We start from the raw sequence: 21,598 nt of genomic DNA on the forward strand, positions 1-21,598 counted from the left end.
TGTTCCGCATTGACTTCAATAGGATGCAATACCGAATGCGGCCAGAGGTGGAGGGCACCAAAAATGTCCGAAAAGGCCCGAGGACACTTTGGCTCATTTCCTGCGCCCCGTACCTCAGGCCAAATGAGGTACTGCAGGCCAATGTCCAGCTTTTCTCGGCTCCTGCTCCCCTGTACCTCAGGCCAAATGAGGTACTGCAGGCCTATTTAGCTTGAATTCTGCTTGTCTTGCAAGGTTCCACTGTACAAGATATTCCAGAGAGGTATATAAATGTAAAACATAATGGTACATTTCAATGGCTCAGATAAATAAAAGCAGAAGGTCCCTGACATGAAAATCTTAGAAAATTTAGGTAAGCAATAGAACAGGTCTTTTTACATGAGAAGTTATGTATTCCTGAGGAATATTAGGAGACAATGGTAGGAACTATAATCCATTCCTCCATAAAAATGATCCCTCATGTGCTGGAATTATCCAACATAATAGTCAGGTAGCTTGTAAAAACAATTCTAAACCAACTAAGAAAGAAGAGGGGAAGGGAGGGGTAAAAGGGATAAGATGCCCAACCAAAATCCCTTTATCCCCACTCACCAGCCAACATACACTAAGATGTACATTGTAGTGCTCAGCCAAGGATCCCAAAAGTTTTCCAATCTGGTGTGTTTATCCCAAAGGATTATGTAGCATGATCCAGATAAGTTTACACTTCATTATTGCTTGGTCCAAAATTTGTTTTTGTTTTTTAAAGAATTATTAAAGGGGTTGTTTTTTCTAAATTGGTTCCTTTCAGCTAGTGCATTGTTGGTTCACTTACCTTTTCCTTCGATTTCTACTTCAATTTCTCACTTCCTGTTCCTCCTCAATGACTTTCTACCACTCCAATGATGGGGGCAAGCTTACTGAGGAGGAACAGGAAGTGAGAAATTCAGACAAAGAAAAAAAACATTTAGAAAGGAAATTGAAGGAAAAGATAAGTGAACCAACAATGCACTAGCTTAAAGGAACCTATGAACCTTTACAACCCCTTTAAAGCTAAAGTTAGAAAATATTTTCTGAGAAAGAGTGCTTAACCACTTAACCACCAGCCGCCGTCCAGAAACGGCGGCAAGGTGGTTGCTTAACTGGGGGTCGCCGTTCTGAAACGGCGCCCCGCAGAAGCTGTAATGCGCGCCGCCTCGGGCGCGCACACAGAAAATTCTGTGCGCGCCGGGTCTATGAGACCCGGCGCTACACAGATCACGGTAACTGACCGGCAACGGCGGTCTTTTACCATGTGATCGCGCCGTCCAATGACGGCGCGATCACAGGTAAACAAACCGGCGTCATTTGATGACGCCGGTTCCTCCCTCCTCTCGCTGTACCGATCGGTACAGTGTGAGAGGAGAGCGCGGATGGCAGCAGCAGTGTGGGATGGATCTGTGACTATTGCAGTCACAGATCCATCCATCCCTGCTCAGCCATCCCTGCATTAACCCCTGCAATACTCTGCCTTCCCTGCGCAATACTCTGCAATGCTCTGCCTTCCCTGCGCAATTACTCTGCAATACCCCCTGCGCAATACTCTGCAAAACCCCCGCGCAATACTCTGCAAAACCCCCGCGCAATACTCTGCAAAACCCCCGCGCAATACTCTGCAAAACCCCCGCGCAATACTCTGCAAAACCCCCGCGCAATACTCTGCAAAACCCCCGCGCAATACTCTGCAAAACACCCGCGCAATACTCTGCAAAACACCCGCGCAATACTCTGCAATACCCCCGCGCAATACTCTGCAATACCCCCGCGCAATACTCTGCAATACCCCCGCGCAATACTCTGCAATACCCCCGCGCAATACTCTGCAATACCCCCACACAATACACTGCAATACCCCCGCACCAATACTCTGCAATACCCCCGCGCAATACTCTGCAATACCCCCGCGCAATACTCTGCAATACCCCCGCGCAATACTCTGCAGTACCCCCGCGCAATACTCTGCAATTCCCCCGCGCAATACTCTGCAATTCCCCCGCGCAATACTCTGCAATACCCCCGCGCAATACTCTGCAATACCCCCGCGCAATACTCTGCAATACCTCCGCGCAATACTCTGCAGTACCCCCGCGCAATACTCTGCAGTACCCCCTGCCAGTACTCTGCAGTACCCCTTGCGCAATACTCTGCAGTACCCCCGCACAATACTCTGCAATACCCCCCGCGCAATACTCTGCAGTACCCCCGCACAATACTCTGCAATACCCCACGCACAATACTCTGCAATACCCCCCGCACAATACTCTGCAATACCCCCCACACAATACTCTGCAATACCCCCGCACCATACTCTGCAATACCCCCCACACAATACTCTGCAATACCCCCCACACAATACTCTGCAATACCCCCCACACAATACTCTGCAATACCCCCCACACAATACTCTGCAATACCCCCGCACCAATACTCTGCAATACCCCCGCACCATACTCTGCAATACCCCCGCACCAATACTCTGCAATACCCCCGCACCAATACTTTGCAATACCCCGGCCAATACTTTGCAATACCCCAGCCAATACTCTGCAATACCCAGAAAATACTCTGGGGAAAAAAATGTGTTTTTAACCACTTCCCGCCCACGTCATATGAGGTCCTTGACTTTGTGCAGGGATATCTAAATGATGCCTGCAGCTACAGGCATCATTCAGATATCATTTTTTTCAGCCGGCGATTCTCTACACCATAAGAACGATCATGGCGGCTGTTCCGCCTCTTGATCGTTCTTACGGGAGGCAAAAAGGGACGTCCCCACTCCCTTCGCCCTCCGGTGCTTCTTCTGACTCACCGCTGCGATCGAAGCCAGGATCGTTTTTTTTTCAGGCTTCCCAGCCTAGAGGTGAGATGTGGGGTCTTATTGACCCCATATCTCACTGTAAAGAGGACCTGTCATGCTATATTCCTATTACAAGGGATGTTTCCATTCCTTGTAATTGGAATAAAAGTGATCAAAACATTTATTTTTGGGGAAAAACGTGTCAAACTAAAATAAATTAAGTAAAATGAACAATAAAAATAAAAAATAAAAATTTAAAGCGCCCCTGTTCCCGCGTGCTTGTATACAGAAGCGAATGTGTACGTAAGTCCCGCCCACATATGAAAACTGAGTTCAAACCACACATGTGGGGTATCGCTGCGAACGTTAGAGCGAGAGCAATCATTTTGGCCCCAGACCTCCTCTGTAACTAAAAACATGTAACCAGTAAAAACATTTAAAACGTCACCTATGGGGATTTTTAAGTAGCGAAGTTTGGCGCCATTCCACAAGCGTTTGCAATATTGAAGGGTGACATGTTGGGTATCTATTTACTCGGCGTAACTTCGTCTTTCATATTATGCAAAAACATTGGGCTAACTTTAATGTTTTTTTTTTAAAAAGCACAAAACTGTTTTATTTCCCAAAAAAATGCGTTCGAAAAATTTCTGTGCAAATACCATGCGCGATAAAAAGTTGCAACGACCGCCATTGTATTCTCTAGGGTCTTTGCTAAAAAAGCATATATAATGTTTTGGGGTTCTATGTAATTTTCTAGCAAATAAATGATGATTTTTACATGTAGGAGAGAAATGTCAGAACTGGTCTGGGTGTTCCAGAACGCCTGATGGTGCTCCCTGCATGTTGGGCCTCTGTATGTGGCCACGCTGTGTAAAAGTCTCACACATGTGGTATCGCCATACTCGGGAGGAATAGCAGAATGTGTTTTGGGGTGTAATTTGTGGTATGCATATGCTGTGTGTGAGAAATAACCTGCTAATATGAAACTTTTGTGGGAAAAAAATAAAAATAAAAAAAACCTTGATTTTGCAAAGAATTGTGGGAAAAAATGACAACTTCAAAAAACTCACCATGCCTCTTTCTAAATACCTTGGAATGTCTTCTTTCCAAAAAGGGGTCATTTAGGGGGTATTTGTACTTTTCTGGCATGTTAGGGTCTCAAGAAATGAGAGAGGCTGTCAGTACATCAGATGTGATCAAATTGATCAATTTTCAGTAATTGGTACCATAGCTTGTAGACCCTATAACTTTCACCCAGACTAAATAATATCCAAATTTTTTTTTTTTTTTAACCAAAGATATGTAGCAGTATACATTTTAGGCCAAATTTATGAAGAAAAATTCATTTTTTGCAAAATTGTATAATAGAAATGAAGAAAAATTCATTTTTTTTACAAAATTTTCGTTCTTTTTTCATTTATAGCGAAAAAAATAAAAACCGCAGAGGTGGTCAAATACCACCAAAAGAAAGCTCTATTTGTGGGAAAAAAAGGACAAAAATTTCATTTGGTTACAGTGTTGTATGACTGAGTTATTGTCATTCAAAATGTGAGAGCACCGAAAGCTGAAAATTGGTCTGGTTATTAAGTGGGTTTAAGTGCCCAGTTGTCAAGTGGTTAAAGAGGAGGTCCGGAAAAAAAAATTAAAAGCCAGCAGCTACTACACATACTTCAGCTGCTGGCTTTTAATAAATGGACACTTAAGTGTCCTGCTGTCCCTCGATGTTGGCAGTGGGGTTCCCAGCGTGAAGCCGAAAGGCTACACTGCCGCCGCCATTGCGGGTAAGGGAACCAGCAGTGTAGCCTTTCGGCTTCACGCCGAGAACCCTACTGCGCTTGCGCGAGGCCCCGCTCCTCTCTCCTATTAGCCCGGCGGCCAGGGCAGGAGGAGGGAGCCCCGCGGTGACGTCCCCCCTCCCTCCTGAAAGGTGCCAATTGTGGCACCGGAGGGGTGTAGGAATCCGTTGAGTGGAAGTTCCACTTTAGGGTGGAGCTCCGCTTTAACATGGTATTAAAGATTTGGCTTAAAAAAATAACAAACATGTTATACTTACCTGATCTGTGCAATGTTTTTGCACAGAGCAGCACAGATCCTCCTCTTCTCAGGTCCCCCGCTGGTGCTCCTGCCTCCTCTCCCTTCACCAGTGCCCCCAATAGCAAGCTGCTTGCTATGGGGGCACTGGTGCATGCTCGCACCTTAGCCCTGCTATATGTGTTTATAAGGCACATAGAGCTGCAGCCTCAGCCCCGTCCCCCTCAGCTCTCTTCTCATTGGCTCACTGGCTGTGATTGACAGCAGTGGGAGCTCCTGCTGCTGTCTCAACCAATGAGGAGAGGGAGTCCCGGGAAAGCCAAGGCTCTCATGCACATTGCTAGATTGAAAGGGGGCTCAGGTGAGTATAAGGGGGGCTGTGGTGGGAGCAGCACACAGGTTTTTTACCTTCATGCATCGAACAGCCTATACAACCACTTTAAACCATTCAAAGCTAGATGAAAAATAACTCAAACCTTGCATGGGATAGTGCCACCAATGGCAATAAGCATCTTTGAAGAACAAAGACTAAGGAGTGTTCTGTCTTCGCCAGGCACTCCCACTAATAATTACGCTTCAGTCTTGATTTTGCAGAATACATTTCCAGACCGTATCCCTCCCGTTTTCCTGAATGGTGATAGAGCATGTGCAGACTGATCATAACAGCAAAGTACTAAATCACTAGAAAGAAGTGGGGTTTTTGGTGGAATTGTAACAGAGGCAGTGGGTAGGTCTAGCAGCAAACAGGCAGAGGTCAGCTGACGGTAGAAAATAAATCCAAAAGACGTGTTGTATTCAGAATCTGGAAGATAGCAGGAATCATGATTCAAGGCATATAACATACCTTTAATGCAAAAATAGGTGTGCTATTTCTTTAAATATTCATAACCCAAAATACCAATAGAAATTACAAAGTGCAGATGATTGTACACATTTTTTTTTTCAGAACTCATTAAGCATAAATTACACCAAAAAGTGATAAATAAATCAATAAGTGCACTATCACCTTTAAAAAAATGTGTGATCAAAAATCACAAAGCACACATAACTCAACAATTCATATCACAATGCATTGAAGATAAATGAGATCCACATAAAAAAAAAAATTATGAATGAACCAATAGTGCCAATAAATAATTCAAATTACTGTATAAAAATCCACCAAAATGATGATGTGATCGAAATGTTGTAATTCAATGCGACTCCCAGTGCTTCCACATGTCGGTGAACAAAGGCGTCTTCCCAGAAAAGGTGGATCTCTAAATATCAGGTCGTCATCTGGGCTCTCCAATAAACGCCCACTCTTGGTCGCAGATTCATTCAAATTTGGCCACGATGGGAAGAGAACAAAAGAGCCCACATCGTGTATTTACCACTTAAAGTGGAGTTCCACCCATAAATATAACATTACATCAGTAGTTTTAAAAAAATGTCATTAGTCCTTTACGAAAAAATATATTTTTTTTAGATGCCTTCAAAGTGTTGTTGCTAGGCAGAATAGTTAATCTTCCCACTTCCTGCACCTAGGTGCTTAATGCTTCCTAACCGACACCGCACAGACTCCTGGGAATGTAGTGGGTGTAACTTTCCAGGAGTCTGTGCACTCCCCAGTCTCAAAGAATCATGTGACTTGGACAGCACAGGTGTTGAAACCTGATCTGACACTGCTTGTGCAGCACTGAGCATGTGCGAGATCTGCAAGGCTGAAATCCAGGAAGTCATACAGTCTGGCTTCATGATGCCCACACTTAAGATGGCCCCAGTCAATGTCTATTTTATAAAGTGTCTAAATGCTGTAACAACCTAACAAAAACGGACCTTAGTTTACAGACTAACTTTACTAGAATACATTAAGCTTGTGTATTACAGGGGTATTTATATTTAAAAAGTGAAATTGTGGCCGGAACTCCGCTTTAAGTTATCTCATTTATTGAACACAAAGGGGTACTCACTATATTAACGATAAAACAGGCTTAATACAGCATCGTTGCCCTCAGGGTAGTAGGACCTGGTGTTGTCACAAATGAAACTCTTCACATACCTGAAAGGTTCAGGAGTAACTGACTTGGACACCCTTCCACCAAAATAAATAAAAAGTATATTTGGTGCTTTGTGGTGCCATAGAGTTATGTCCTCCTTTAACATGCACCTGCTTGGGTAGAAGAGAAGAACTTTAACCCCTTGCTTAGCCAAAGGATCAGAGAAATATCACCTCTTGAGTTTTGGTTACCCAGCAATTCCTTATACATCTGCATTGCCTTTGTAGGCAAAAAGTAACAAGGTTATGTAGTAGTGTCCTTTACAGCTTCACATGGCACCTGAGATTTCCTTGTCTTTTTCTGCGATTTATAAATAATAGATGTTTATTTAGTTTCCTGACAATGACTATCGTCTAAAATAACTGTGCAAATCATTTTGATGCAGTTACTTTTTATTTATGTTTAAAATGCACAATTGAAATGATTTGCAGCTAGGGCTCCTGCACTTTCTCTGGAATAGAAATTGTGTTTTTATTTCAGATTCAACTGATTTATTTTTGTGTTTGTATCTTTCAGATAGATTCAGTGACAATGAAGAAAACTATGAGAGCTTTAACTGAAATATTTTATGCTTCGATATTTGGATATGATGAGGTAAGCAACAATTATCTACAGTAAGGCTGGCCAACCAGTGATACAATTACTTTGTTCATTTTCCTTTAGATTTACCTTAAAGTGGATGTAAACCCCCTCTCATCCTTTCTAAACTACTGCCATAGTGCTGATCTATAAGGATATAGATGCCTCCTGCATGTATCCTTACCTGTCAAATGTCTCCCCTCTGTCTGTGATAAGAACTGAAAAACTGCAGATTCTGTGGGTGGATCTGTTGTCTGGTGCTCGGTGGGTGGAGTCGTGATGTCAGTAGACTCCCCGCCCTCCTCTACACTCCCCTTGTCTTTTTTTGTTTAATTTCTCTTTATTAAATTTTCCATTTCCATATAACATTTAACACTTAAGATTTCATTGACACTTAAAAACACCTCCTTAATCACTTTCTTTACTGAATGGTGGTTTCTTTGATTCCTCAAGAAAAAGAAAAGCATTTTCTCCTGTGTATTTCTTACACTAAATTCTGCTATGATCACTAACATTCAGTCAAAACCCAGAAAAGTCACCACATGACTTCAGAAAAGGAGTGGGGGTGGGAATTAAAAAATAATGGCTGACTCAGGCTCGTGCATGAGATATGTAAATCACCTGTCACTCACAGCAGGGGGGAAGAATAGACATGGTTTTCTCAGTTTGTCTGTTTTATCTTACTGAAAAAAGATAAGAGGATTTGTCAGAGCTGGATTAACTCTTTGTGGCAAGACTGGGCATGGATGATCTGAAATCCTATACTGTACATTGTGCCAGCCCAACAACATTTTTTTTTAAACTATGTAGTGCAAGGGCCTGCCTGATTGTATCCAAATCGAGAGTGTTTGTTTAGGTTTGACCTCTTATTATATGGTTTGGGTAAATCTAAAGGGAAATTGTACAAGAAAATTGTATAATGTATGGCCAGCCTAATGGCGGGCAGTTATTTTATTTATTTATTGTTTATACTAGTTCATGTTCGCACCACACTGTGCACAAGGGCCAGTTTTGGATGGAAGCAAATTAACCTTCTAGTATGTTTTTGGATTGTAAGAGGAAACTAAAGGGCTCAGAGAAAACTCACACAAACACATGGAGAACATACAGAAAACAGTATAGAAAAATATAAGAAATAGAGGCTACACAGGGGAATTGTCACTTGCAAAATATAATTATTCTTATCAGTACACCATATTTAGTCACATCTACATGTAAAATGGCATAAAAAAATTGGCGTCCTTTTTTCCCCACAAATAGAGCTTTCTTTTGGTGGTATTTGATCAACAACTAAAAAAAGACTGAAAATTGTGAAAAAAAATTACGTTTTTATTTTTTTCTTTATTTTTTTTGGTAATAAGTAAGTTTTCTCTTTCAATTACGGCCACTGACATGGCGGCACTGATGGGCACAGATGAGATGGCACTGATGGACATCGATGAGGTAGTACTGACGGGCACAGATGAGGTGGCACTGATTGGCGGCGCTGGTATGCGGCACTGATGGGCGGCACTGATGGGCACTCATGGGCGGCACTGATGGGCACTCATGGGCGGCACTGATGGGCACTCATGGGCGGCACTGATGGGCACTCATGGGTGGCACTGATGGGCACTCATGGGCGGCACTGGGCACTCATAGGCGGCACAGATGGGCACTCATGGGCGGCACTGTGGGGTGGCACAGATGGGCACTGTGGGGTGGCACAGATGGGCACTGTGGGGTGGCACAGATGGGCACTGATGGACACTGTGGGGTGGCACTGATGGACACTGTGGGGTGGCACTTATGGACACTGTGGGGTGGCACTTATGGACACTGTGGGGCGACACTGATTTACTTATGTTGCCAGTCAGTGCCCATTTGTGGGCACTGATTGGCATCTTTTTTTTTCAGACTTTTTTTTTTTTCCCCCAGACTTTTTTTTGCCCCCTTTTTTTTTTTTATTTTGCCCTTCCCTGGTGGTCCAGGGTGGGCTTCCCTGGTGGTCCATGTGGCGATCCGAGGGGGGGCTGCGCTGATAAACAATCAGCACGAACCCCCCCTGTCAGGAGAGCCGCCGATCGGCTCTCCTCTCCTCGCGTCTGTCAGACGCGAGTGAGGAAGAGCCATCAACGGCTCTTCCTGTTTACATCGTGATCAGCCGTGGTTGGACACGGCTGATCACGTGGTAAAGAGTCTCCGTGAGAGACTCTTTACCTTGATCGGTGTTGCGGGGTGTCAGACTGACACCCCGCAACAACGATCGCCGCGATGCGCGCCCCCGGGGGCGCGCAGCGGCTCAGAATCCTGAGGACGTCATATGACGTCCAGTCAGGATTCTACAACCACTTTGCCGCCGTCAATTTGTCATTGGCGGGCGGCAAGTGGTTAAACATCTGTGATCACAGCATAAACTTGCAATTTATAACATCAGCATTGTAATGGCAATTACAATGGCAACAGTAGTTATTATTGACAATCCAAAGTAAGCTTACCTGAAAAATCCTCTTTCGCCTAGGTTCACACTGACAGCGGGAATTGAATTGTGCGAGTTCAGCTGAACTCGCACGATTTCATTCCCGCATGTCAGTCCGACATCGGAAGCGATTTCAGAGACATTTATGCTCCGATGTCTATACAAATCACACCCCGAAAATGCCAAAAGTAGTAAAGACACTACTTTTGGGAATCGGTGCTGCGCCTCAAAGTTGGTATCGCACCGATTTGGATGGTGCTATTGCTGGCAATTTGACATCTAAAATCGCATTCCAAATCGCATAGGCTTCGTGTTGTGAGTGCTGCCTGTCTGCTGGCCACCTCTTTCCACACCTTTCTGAATTACCTGCATGCTTAGCATCTTCTCCTCTGCTGTTTACTTTTGATGTTTAACCACTTGCCCACCAGGAGGTTTACTCTGTGTTTATTTTTTCCACTATAAATAAAAAAGACCGATAATTTTGAAAAACAAAAAACAATATTTAGAATTTTTTGCTATGAAACATATGCAATAAAAAAATAAATCGAATTTCTTCATCAACTTAAGCCAATATGTATTCTGCAACATGTTTTTGTTAACCACTTAAGACCCGGACCTTTAGGCAACTAAAGGACCCGGACATTTTTTTGCGATTTGGCACTGCGTCGCTTTAACTGACAATTGCACGGTCGTGCAACGTGGCTCCCAAACAAAATTGGTGTCCTTTTTTCCCCACAAATAGAGCTTTCTTTTGGTGGTATTTGATCACCTCTGCGGTTTTTATTTTTTGCGCTATAAACAAAAATAGAGCAACAATTTTGAAAAAAATGCAATATGTTTTACTTTTTGCTATAATAAATATCCCCCAAAAATATATAAAAAAAAAATGTTTTCCTCAGTTTAGGCCGATACGTATTCTTCTACCTATTTTTGGTAAAAAAAAATCGCAATAAGCGTTTACCGGTTGGTTTGTGCAAAATTTATAGCGTTTACAAAATAGGGGATAGTTTTATTGCATTTTTATAAAAAAATATTTTTTTTTACTACTAATGGCGGCGGCGATCAGCGATTTTTTTCGTGACTGCGACATTATGGCGGACACTTCGGACAATTTTGACACATTTTTGGGACCATTGTCATTTTCACAGCAAAAAATGCATTTAAAATGCATTGTTTACTGTAAAAATGACAATTGCAGTTTGGGAGTTAACCACAAGGGGGCGCTGAAGGGGTTATGTATGACCTCATTTGTGTTTCTAACTGTAGGGGGGTGTGGCTGTAGGTGTGACGTCATTGATTGTGGTTCCCTATATAAGGGAACACACGATCGATGACGGCGCCACAGTGAAGAACGGGGAAGCTGTGTTTACACATGGCTCTCCCCGTTCTTCAGCTCCAGGGACCGATCGCGGGACTCCAGCGGTGATCGGACACGCGGGTCCCGCGGTCACGGAGCTTCTGACCCACGCCTGGGCACTTAAAGAGGACCTACCTGTACTTGCTTGTGACCAGCCTGCCATTCTGCCAACGTATATGTGCAGGAGGCGGTCCTTAAGTGGTTAAAGAAAAAAAAAAACTATAATATATTAGTTATATGATTGGGATACAGTTATAGCATCTACAAACTATGGAATATTTGTATTTGTTTATTTTGCTAGTAATGGCATTGATTAGAGGTTTATAGTTGGACTGCGATATTGTGGCAGATAGTTGGACACTAACTGACATTTTGTGGGAACTAGTGACACAAATGTCACACCTCTGTTTTTTGGTGCTTTCTGCAGAAACACACTACACTTCATTTACATGTTTTCCTAAGGGACACGTTCACATCCATTATTTTTTTTCAGCTGCTGCGTATTTGGAAAGGGCAAGGACTTTTTAACGGAAAACGGTGCTATTTATTTTTTTTTTGGTTCAATATACTTCAATGGAGAAGCTGCAGAAAAGCATGTAATGAGTTTTTGCTGCAATTTGTGTTTTGGAATCTGCCCAACAACAAATTGGCACAAAAAAAGGGTATTTTTAAGGCTATTATACGATTAATCGAAACAATAATCGGACTAATCGATTATGAAAATAATCGTTAGTTGCAGCCCTAGTGATTAGTGCTAAATAATATGCACTGCCACTGTACTAACGACACTGGCTGGGGTTAAATGTGTACCTCTCTAGTGATTTTGTGTACTGTGGGCGGTGCTTTTACTAGATGAAGGCATGGATCCTTGTGTCTGCTTTGCCGGAACACAGGATCAATGCCTTCCATACTGACAGAACATCAATCTGACTTGTTTACATAAGCAGGTCGCCATTCTGCCTGTGTACTGAACGATCGGCGGATGTAGGCAGACATTAAGTTTTCCAGGAGTTTATTAAAGATGATTTGTTGCAGCTATGTGTGGTGGTTTATCTAGACGATATCCTCATATTTTCCAAATCCCTGGAGAGTCACCACACAGATGTCTGTTGAGTGTTTCAGAAACAAAGAGAGAACAATCTCTATTGTAAACTGGAGAAGTGTGAATTCCATTGTGAACAGGTCAAATTCCTGGGTTATGTAATTTCCATGGCTGGATTTTTGATGGAACCAGAGAAACTTTCTGCTGTCCTAGAGTGGCCTCGACCCGTGGGTTTTACGTCCTCTACAGCGTTTTCTTGGCTTTGCCAACTATTATAGGAAGTTTATTCGTGTAACGGTCAGCACCGTTTACGATATTCCCATTCCATCAACCACGACAGCTTATCTGACAAACCACAATCCGACAGGCACGATCCATTCCATTCCCCAGAATAAACGAGACAAGCTCCGTTCTCTGAGTCAAAATGTATGAACAAATCTTTAATGGTTAGCTCTCTTATATACAGTTTTAGAACCCAAGTGAACAATGAATCAACTCCACCCACACGGCACTTCAATACACACTCTCTTAGACAATGACAATTAGTTGAGTTGATTCATCCCCCAGACGTCCCGTCTGCGCATTTAGAGAGGTTAATTACTACAGCTTGACAAGTTCCCCTCACCTGTTATTCCTATCACATAGTATCATCAATAGACTTTTCACACAAACACATTCCTTTACTAAACATAATTGACATGCTAATTCCCTACCCCTGAAAGAAGACATCTGACCTTTAGACTGCTTACTCCCAACACATGTCTATCATCAATAGCATCTTCACACAAACAGTGTTATAAGCATACATAATGAAGGGTCTTGGAGCAGACCCAATTAACATCTCAAAGGCATGTGTCCCCCCATTGAATGAAAACACTCCATTTGGAGTCAGACTTTAAAAACTTGTAATATTTCAAGATATCCTGCAATATATGAATTATCATTATAGTCCAATCTCATGTAATCCGAGATATCAGTTCTCAGTCACCCTATGCCCAAAAGGGGCACAGGGTGAACCTAGACCCAAGAGTTATTAGTGACGCTGGCACAGGAGTACCCCTCATCCTTCAAAAGTCTCTGGGTGTCATGGGTCATTCTGTTACAATTCGTAACTTCTCATCTCTGGTCAAGCCCATGACTGATATGACTAGAAAGGACGGTAACCCACAGAGTTGGTCTCAAGGGTCCATTAAGGCTTTTTAGAGTCTTAAGGCTGCCTTTGTTTCTGCTCCTGTGTTGGCACATCCTGATCCCATGTTGCCTTTTATCCTTGAAGTTGATGCTTCTGAGACTGGAGTTGGCTCTCTTCTGTCTCAACATCCTAGCTCTGACAGCACTATGCATCCGTGTGGCTACTTTTCCAAGAAATTGTCACCTGCGGCGTGCAATTACGAGATTGGTGACAGAGAGCTGTTGGCGATCATTTTAGCCCTGAAAGAATGGAGACATCTCCTAGAAGGTACCACTGTGCCGGTTCTCATTCTTGCTGACCATAAGAATCTCACATTCTTGTCTGAGGCTAGATGGGCGCAATGGGCTCTTTTCCTGTTTGAGTTTTAACGCCTTGTCACGACAATTTTCCTCTACTTCCAAGATGGAGTCTGTTCTGGTTCCTGTGATTTTTCTCCTGATTGTATTCTGGCTAGGGTTCGCACCAGTCTCATTTCTCCTTTGGGAGACAACATTCTTGCTGCTCAGGTTGATGCCCCTCCTGAGAAACCTTGTGACCGCTGCTTTGTTCCCAAGAGTCTCCGTACTGCCGTGCTCCAGACTTACCATTCTCCCAAGGCTGCTGGGCACCCTGGGAAGATTTAACTCTTGTGGCCCATTTCCCAACAATTCTGGTGGCCTAGTCTACGTGCTGATGTAACCGACTTCATAGCTGCCTGTTCCGTGTGTGCCCAGAGTAAGACTCCTCGACACCTTCCAGTGGGACTCCTACAACCCTTACCCAATGTAGAGAGGCCCTGGACCCACCTGTCTATGGATTTCATTGTGGAGTTACCCAACTCCCAGGGCAACGCAGTTATCCTTATTGATCGGTTCTCGGAAATGTCTCGCTGTATTCCACTTGAGAAGTTGCCTTCTTCTAAGGAACTGGCTTCCATTTTTGTTTGGGAGATCTTTTGCTTACATGGCCTACCCAAGGTCATTGTCTCTGACAGGGGAAGTCAGTTTGTGTCCCGGTTCTGGCGAGCCTTTGGTGCTCAGCTGGAAATTAAGCTTGCTTTCTCCTCTGTGTATCACCCGCAGTTTAATGGGGCTGCAGAACAGGCCAATCAATCTTTGGAGCAATTCCTACGTTGCCATATTTTTGACCATCATAACAACTGGTCAGACCTCTTACTGTGGGCAGAGTTTGCTCACAATAGCGCCTTGAATTCCGCTTCCTGTTTGTCCCTGTTTATGGTGAACTATGGTTTCCAACCTTCCATGTTGCCTGACTCGTTTATTCCTCTGTGTATTCCTGTGTTAGAGGAACATCTCCATGGTCTTCGTTCTACTTGGGCACAAGTCCAGGAGGCTTTGCAACATGCTAACGATGGGTACAGACTCCATGCTGACCGCAGACGCCTGCCTGCGCCTTCCTACCAGGTTTGGGACAGGGTCTGGCTGTCATCTCGCAACCTCTGACTTCGTGTTCCTTCTCTGAAGTTCGTACCTCTGTATTTTGGGCCTTTTCGTATCCTTAGCAGGATAAACCCAGTGGCTTACGCGTTGGACCTTCCTTCCAGTATGCGTATCTCTAATGTGTTTCATGTCTCCTTATTGAAACCTTTTGGTCTGCAACCATTTTACTACCTTGATGCCACGTCCTCACCCTATAGTGGTTGAGAACCATGAGGAGTATGAAGTACAGTACCTGGTGCATTGGAGAGGGTACGCTCCGGAGGAACGCTCTTGGGTCTCATCCTCGGACATACATGCCCCTGTCCTCCTCCGTGATTTCCATAGATGTTTCCCCTTAAACCCGGTGTTCCTCCGAGGGGGAGGGGGAAGGGTCGTTAAGAAGGGGGTGCTGTCAGGGCTGTGCTCAGCCCTTCCTTCTCTGAGCTGGCTGCCCAGCTGTCGGCTAATTGCCAGCTCCTTTCTCTCCACTCGTCAGCCCTACCTACTTAAAGCCTTCCAGCTCACTTCATCTCTGCCTTAGCCTTTGTCAACATCACAGAGACTTTCTCCTGCGTTCCTGTTGTGGCCTTGCTCTGCTGGTGTTCCTTCTGGCTCCTGATCCTGCTTGTTGGACTATTACATTTATCTCTGGCTCTCTGACATTGGCTTGGCCGACTACCCGATCTGTTTACAGAACACTGGCTTGTTTGACTATGCTTACTCTGTTTACCTTTTTATTATTATTATTAAACAAGTGTGATTTAACTGTACTTCTGTCTCAGTCTGATTCATGGTTTCTGACAAAATATTATTCATGCACTCCACAAATCTGCCCTTTATGGAAGAGTTGGCAAGAAGAAAGACAATTTTGAAAGAAAACCATAAGAAGTCCTATTTTCAGTTTGCGAGAAGCCATGTGGGGGACACAGCAAATATGTGGAAGAAGATGCTCTGGTCAGATGAGACCAAAATTGAACTTTTTGGCCTAAAAGCAAAATGCTATGTGTGGCGAAAACTAACACTGCACATCACCCTGAACACACCATTCAGCATTGACAGGGAAGCTGGTCAGAGTTGATGGGAAGATGGATGTAGGGCATTCTTAGAAGAAAACCTGTTATGCTGCGTACACACGCTCAGATTATCCGACAACAAATGGATGGGAGCTTGTTGACAGAAATTTCGGTCGTGTGTAGGCTCCATCAGACATTTTCTGTCAGAATTTCCGACAACAAAAATTGAGAGCTGGTTCTCAAATTTTCCGACAACAAAATCTCGTAAATTCCGATCGTGTGTGGACAATTCCTGCACAAAATTCCATGCATGCTCTGAATCAAGTACGAGACGGAAGCGCTCAGTCTGGTAAAACTAGCGTTCGTAATGGAGATGGCACTGAAAAGCGCAAATCATCTCTCACCAAATTTCTACTAACACGACTGGTATTGAATTTCCCTTTAATAGTGCTGCCATACGTGTTGTACGTGACCGCGTTTTTTGGCGTTCGGAATTTTCATACAACATGTTCCGACAACATGTCCGTCGGAAAAAAATCCACGCTTTTGTTGTCGCAATGTCCGAACGTCTGTACATGGCAGAAGGGTCTACAAAAGACTTGAGACTGGGGCGGAGGTTTACCTTCCAGTAGGATAACAACCCTAAACATACAGCCAGAGCTACAATGGAATGGTTTAGACCAAGGCATATTCATATTCATGTGTTAGAATGGCCCAGTCACAGTACAGACCTAAATCACATTGAGAATCTGTGGCAAGACTTGAAAATTGCTGTTCACAGACGTTCTCCATCCAATCATCCAATCTGACAGAGCTTGAGCTATTTTGCAAAGAAGAATGTGCAAAAATGTCACTCTCTAGATGTGCAAAGCTGGTAGAGACATCCCCAAAAAAGACTTGCAGCTGTAATAGCCAAGAAAGGGGGTTCTACAAAGTATTCACTCAGAGGGGCTCAATACAAATGTACACCACACTTTTCATATTTATTTGTAAATAATTATGAAAACCATTTATCATTTTTCCTTCCTCTTTACAATTATGTGCCACTTTGTGTTGGTCTATCCCAATAAAATGCATTTACGTTTTTGGTTGTAATGTGACAAAATGTGGAAAATTTTAAGGGGTATAAATTCTTTTTCAAGGCACTGTAGTGATTGATAGGTGGAGATTGCTACATTATATGCATCATTGCTTTGATTGGCAGACTTCCAATAATATTCTGCCTACGTAACTATTTTAAAGGCCTTCATGCTGATTTTAAACCATGTAATATAACTAATCAAGATTTGTCTATCTGTCGATGCATTCATCTGTTATAATATTCTCTGTGGAAATTATTTTTACAAGTCTTTGTCAAAATATTAGGCTTATGTTCAGTAACATGATTTACAGAGAAGCTAATCAAAAATAGATTTTTCTATGACTGACTATACTGAACTGGTAATAAACAAATTTGTGATTTCTGCAGCAGTTGATTTTGGCATCATGTCATTAGATAAAGCTGGATCTTTTATACTGACTGCCAAGGCATCAAGACTTTTAATTTTCTTTTGTAGGGAATTATATCCGATGATCGTGTTCTGTCTGCTGCTCTTTGGCGAAATCTTTTTAATATGCGTTGTGATGATCCTCGTCAGTTAGAGCTGATGGTTGAATACGTGCGCAAACAGGTAAATATCTCTGCCGCCACATGATATAAAGCGTGATTTATTTTGACTATGTTTGTTCCCTTTAATAAAACAGGGATATTGTGATAAATTATATATTGCATAGTCTCAAGAGTAGAACCACAACACAGAGGTGCCTTTAAATGACAACCTACTTCCAACTACCATATTTATTGTATTTATTGGCGTAGAACACGCACCCTAATTTTAAGAGGGAAGTTTAAGGAAAAAATGTTTTCACAGCCCCCTCCCCAGTACACAGCCCCCCCCCCCAAACATTATACACCCCCCCCTTCATCCAGTACACATCCCCCCTATCCATTATACATCCTCCCATCCATTATACATCCCCCATCCATTATACAGCCCCTCTCCCAGTATACAGCCCCTGTCCATTATACATCCCCCCCATCCAGTACACAGCCCCTCATCCAGTACACATCCCCCTACCCAGTACACAGCCCCCCATCCACTATACATTCCCCCACATCCACTATACATCCCACCATCTAGTACACAGCCTCCCCATCCATTATACATCCCCCCATCCAGTACACAGCCCCCCATCCACTATACATTCCCCCACATTCATTATAAATCCCTCCCATCCAGTACACATTCCCCCCATCCATTATACATTCCCCCATCCAGTACACAGCCACACTGCACTCCCATGAGACCCACAGTCTCCTGGGACAGTGCTGTCAGCATTCTCTACAGTTAAGTAAAAAAAAAGCTTTGTTTTACAATGACACTGACACAGAAGGAGTGGTGTAGAAGGGGTTGGCAAGTGACTTTTCCTTTCTCAACTTCAGACTATGCAGGGAGCATTGTTCCAGGGGATGTGGGATGGCCGGCCACACACCCCCCCCTCCCAATGGGTGGCTCCTGGGGCGGACTGCCCAAACCCCGCCCCCTATTGGGGAAACATAATATCGGCGTATAACATGCAGGCACTGTTTACCCTCTGTTTTCAGAGGAAAAAAGTGTGCGTTATACGCCGATAAATACGGTATATATCAGTGGTGATCAACTTGAAAATTTTAGAGGGCCTCAAGTTCAGCCCTCTACATTTCCAGAGGGCTGCACAGTAGCAACTTGTTTTGGGTTTTAAGTAAAGTACATTGAGCAAGGCAGCCTATTTAAAATGTATGGGTAATGCACTTTTTTTTTTTACTACAACACAAGTTAAAATCTGTATTTTTTGTTTGCTAGAAAATTACTTAGAACCCCCAAACATTATATAGAAATATATATATTTAGCATAGAATCTAGAGAATAAAATGGCGATAGTTGCAATATTTTATGTCACACGGTATTTGTGCAGCGGTGTTTCTAAATTGTGTTTTAGAAAAAAAAATATATCACTTTTATTCCTGTCGCAAGAAATATAAACATCCCTTGTGACAGTAATAGGTGGTGACAGGTACTCTTTATGGAGAAATCGGTGGTCTAAAAGACCTCCAATCCCTTCTTTTGCACTTTAAAGTATTTAGATTGCCGAAAACGCAGAATCTAAATACTCTATATTTTTTTCAAATCTGGCGCCATTAGCAGCTGAGTAAACCAGAAGTGACGCTGTGATGTCGCTTCCGTGTTTACATTCAGCAGACTGGAACGAAGCCGTTTATGGCTTCGTTCCAGTCTGTGGCTACATGGCAGAAGTTCCGGATCAGGTCTCCGGTGGGACGGGAGGCGCGGTCAGAGCAGCGGGAGGGGGGATGTCCCCTCCCGCTCCTCTGGGAAAACCGATTGGCCGCTCTAAAAAACAATACCGGGATGATGCCTGCAGTTGCAGGCATCGTCCTGGTATAACCTCTGAAAGCCAAGGGTACATATGTGCGTACGCTCGGCGGGAAGGGGCTAAAGAGAAAGTAGGAGTAAAATAAGCCCCATCATTTGGTTGTTTTTATCGCCCACATTTTGGTGTCGAAGAGACTCCTTTTAACTAACAGGCTTACTCCTTTTCTCCGGCACCTCCTTCAGTTGCCTCTTACTATCTCTCCTATTACTGCACAAAACAATGCAACTTTCCTGATCATCTTTGGCTCCCCATATTCCAGGACCCATTGTCTCTCTCCAAATGGGTACTTGAATTTTGGTGTACCCCATCTGGATACTCACATTCTTCCTCAGGAAAATCCTCTTTCCTTGGGTACTGTTATATGCTCTTGTAGAACGTGATACTCTCCAGTGGGGTTCCCTTATATTCTGGCTGTTCCCTAACAAAAAAAAGGAGGTTACTGCTTAATTCTCAAAGTGTTGGCCCTAGTTTAAATCTTCGTGCCTTTTCCTGGTATTACCATCATGAAATACTCCCATGTTTTTTTTTTTTTAATGTTCAGTGTTTTCTTTTTATTGGTTGTATTTGTATTTATAAAAAATAGTGCAGCTCTGGATAATCAAAGATGGTGCAACTGATAAAGTGACCACAAAATAATGAAATAATAAATAAAATCAATATGTATTAAATGGTGAAATCCACAACTGGATACAATGATGTAAGAGTCCATATATAATGAACACACTGTGTGGAAAAATTCTTCCAAGTGACAACACTGGATGCTGAATGGCCGATTGCCTGAAGAAATCAAGGTTACTTCACACAAAGGAAAGATGAGGTACTCTTACCATGTGAGGTGGACTCATCTGTTATGCAACAGTGGGTCAGATGTGCTTGTGGTCTCAGAAGACCGAAATTAATACGGCAGGGTCTCACAAGATGACCAGACGGTCTGGATGACTTCTGTGAAGTGGATCCTGAAGGCTGAAGTGATGAGCCAGTGGACCTTCTGCTGCAGAGTGGATATGGGCCAATTCATGTGGACTCCAAAAATGACAAAAGCAAACAAAAGAGTGCTCCAAATGGTGCAGGTCATAAAAACCACTAAAGTTTTATTGGAATAAAAATGGTCATACAGAGAATGACAAAAAGAGCATAAAAGTGATCACATAAGTAAAAATAAAAGCAGTATAGGGAGCAATGATGCAGGGTATAGGGTGCAATGTATTGTTATATTCTTTATAATGGGCGTTTGTGATGTAAGTGTGTCAAAATAAAAAAAAGTTAAAAAAAAACATTGAAAAGGTCTAAATGCTATGTGCTTTTGGACCCTTCATCAACCATCATGGAGTTTGAATTCCTGTGTCCCTCAATGGTCTCTAAGAAAAAGATTTTACAGTAGATTCAAAAATCTTATTTTTTGGTGCATTTTTGTGTGTTAAGCAGCCCATTCAAATTTAGCAATGCTCGTTAAATTGGGCCAAAGATGTACATAATGGAGCAGGGTAGCCCCCAAGTAAGCTTGGTCATAAATTATTTAGTTATATATGTCCCAGTGTTGGGAATATTATATTGTACTGTATATTTCACATTCGTGAATTACACCTAACCTTGCACATTTCCAAAGCAAGTCATAAACCGATAGAAAGGCTTACCATTTGCTCGTTGTGAAATCTATTGTCACCCTTTTAATTATGTGCAGCCATAGAGCACAGCAGGGGATGGATCTTAAAAACTTTACAAGTATTTGACAGGGAAAATAGTTCTTTTGTTTTTTTTTACTTTTATGTATGTGATTAGGAAAGGAGTCTATATTGGTTAAGTTCCACACTACCAAACACTACAGGATATACAGTTGTTGTTATTGCCCAATAAAGAATCAATATGGTAATTACACAAAGCTCTGGGGAAACTACAGCTTGAAAGTGTTGTCACATACAGTATGTCGCTATATAAAACAATTTTCATATATCTAACCTAAAGTGGGGTTTTAGGCCCCTTTTTGTGAATAGAATGAATGAAGTGTTAAACAACAAAACAAAAATGTAATATATTGCAGATTTCCAATCCTAAGATGAGGTGGCTGCATTTGTTTTCTTTTCTTGGGGTGTTTGCAGTCTGAATAAAGCTTGCTGACACTACAAAGTGATAACCCTAGATTTATCTTAAAGTGGTTGTAAAACTCAGACATGAAAGAAAAACAC

General features: G+C 42.8%; 1 protein-coding gene across 1 annotated transcript in view; it reads left to right on the top strand.

The window, feature by feature from the left end:
* The window catches only part of LOC120918493 (ubiquinol-cytochrome-c reductase complex assembly factor 1), a 227,158-nt gene that overhangs the window by 185,821 nt on the left and 19,739 nt on the right, over positions 1-21,598 (top strand). Inside the window, exons 8-9 of the mRNA XM_040330099.1 lie at positions 7,402-7,479; positions 17,501-17,614. Coding sequence (XP_040186033.1) covers positions 7,402-7,479; positions 17,501-17,614 — 192 coding nt within the window. The remainder of the gene's footprint in view (positions 1-7,401; positions 7,480-17,500; positions 17,615-21,598) is intronic.

Source organism: Rana temporaria, chromosome 12 (genome assembly GCF_905171775.1).
Source record: "Rana temporaria chromosome 12, aRanTem1.1, whole genome shotgun sequence".
Lineage (NCBI taxonomy): Eukaryota > Metazoa > Chordata > Amphibia > Anura > Ranidae > Rana > Rana temporaria.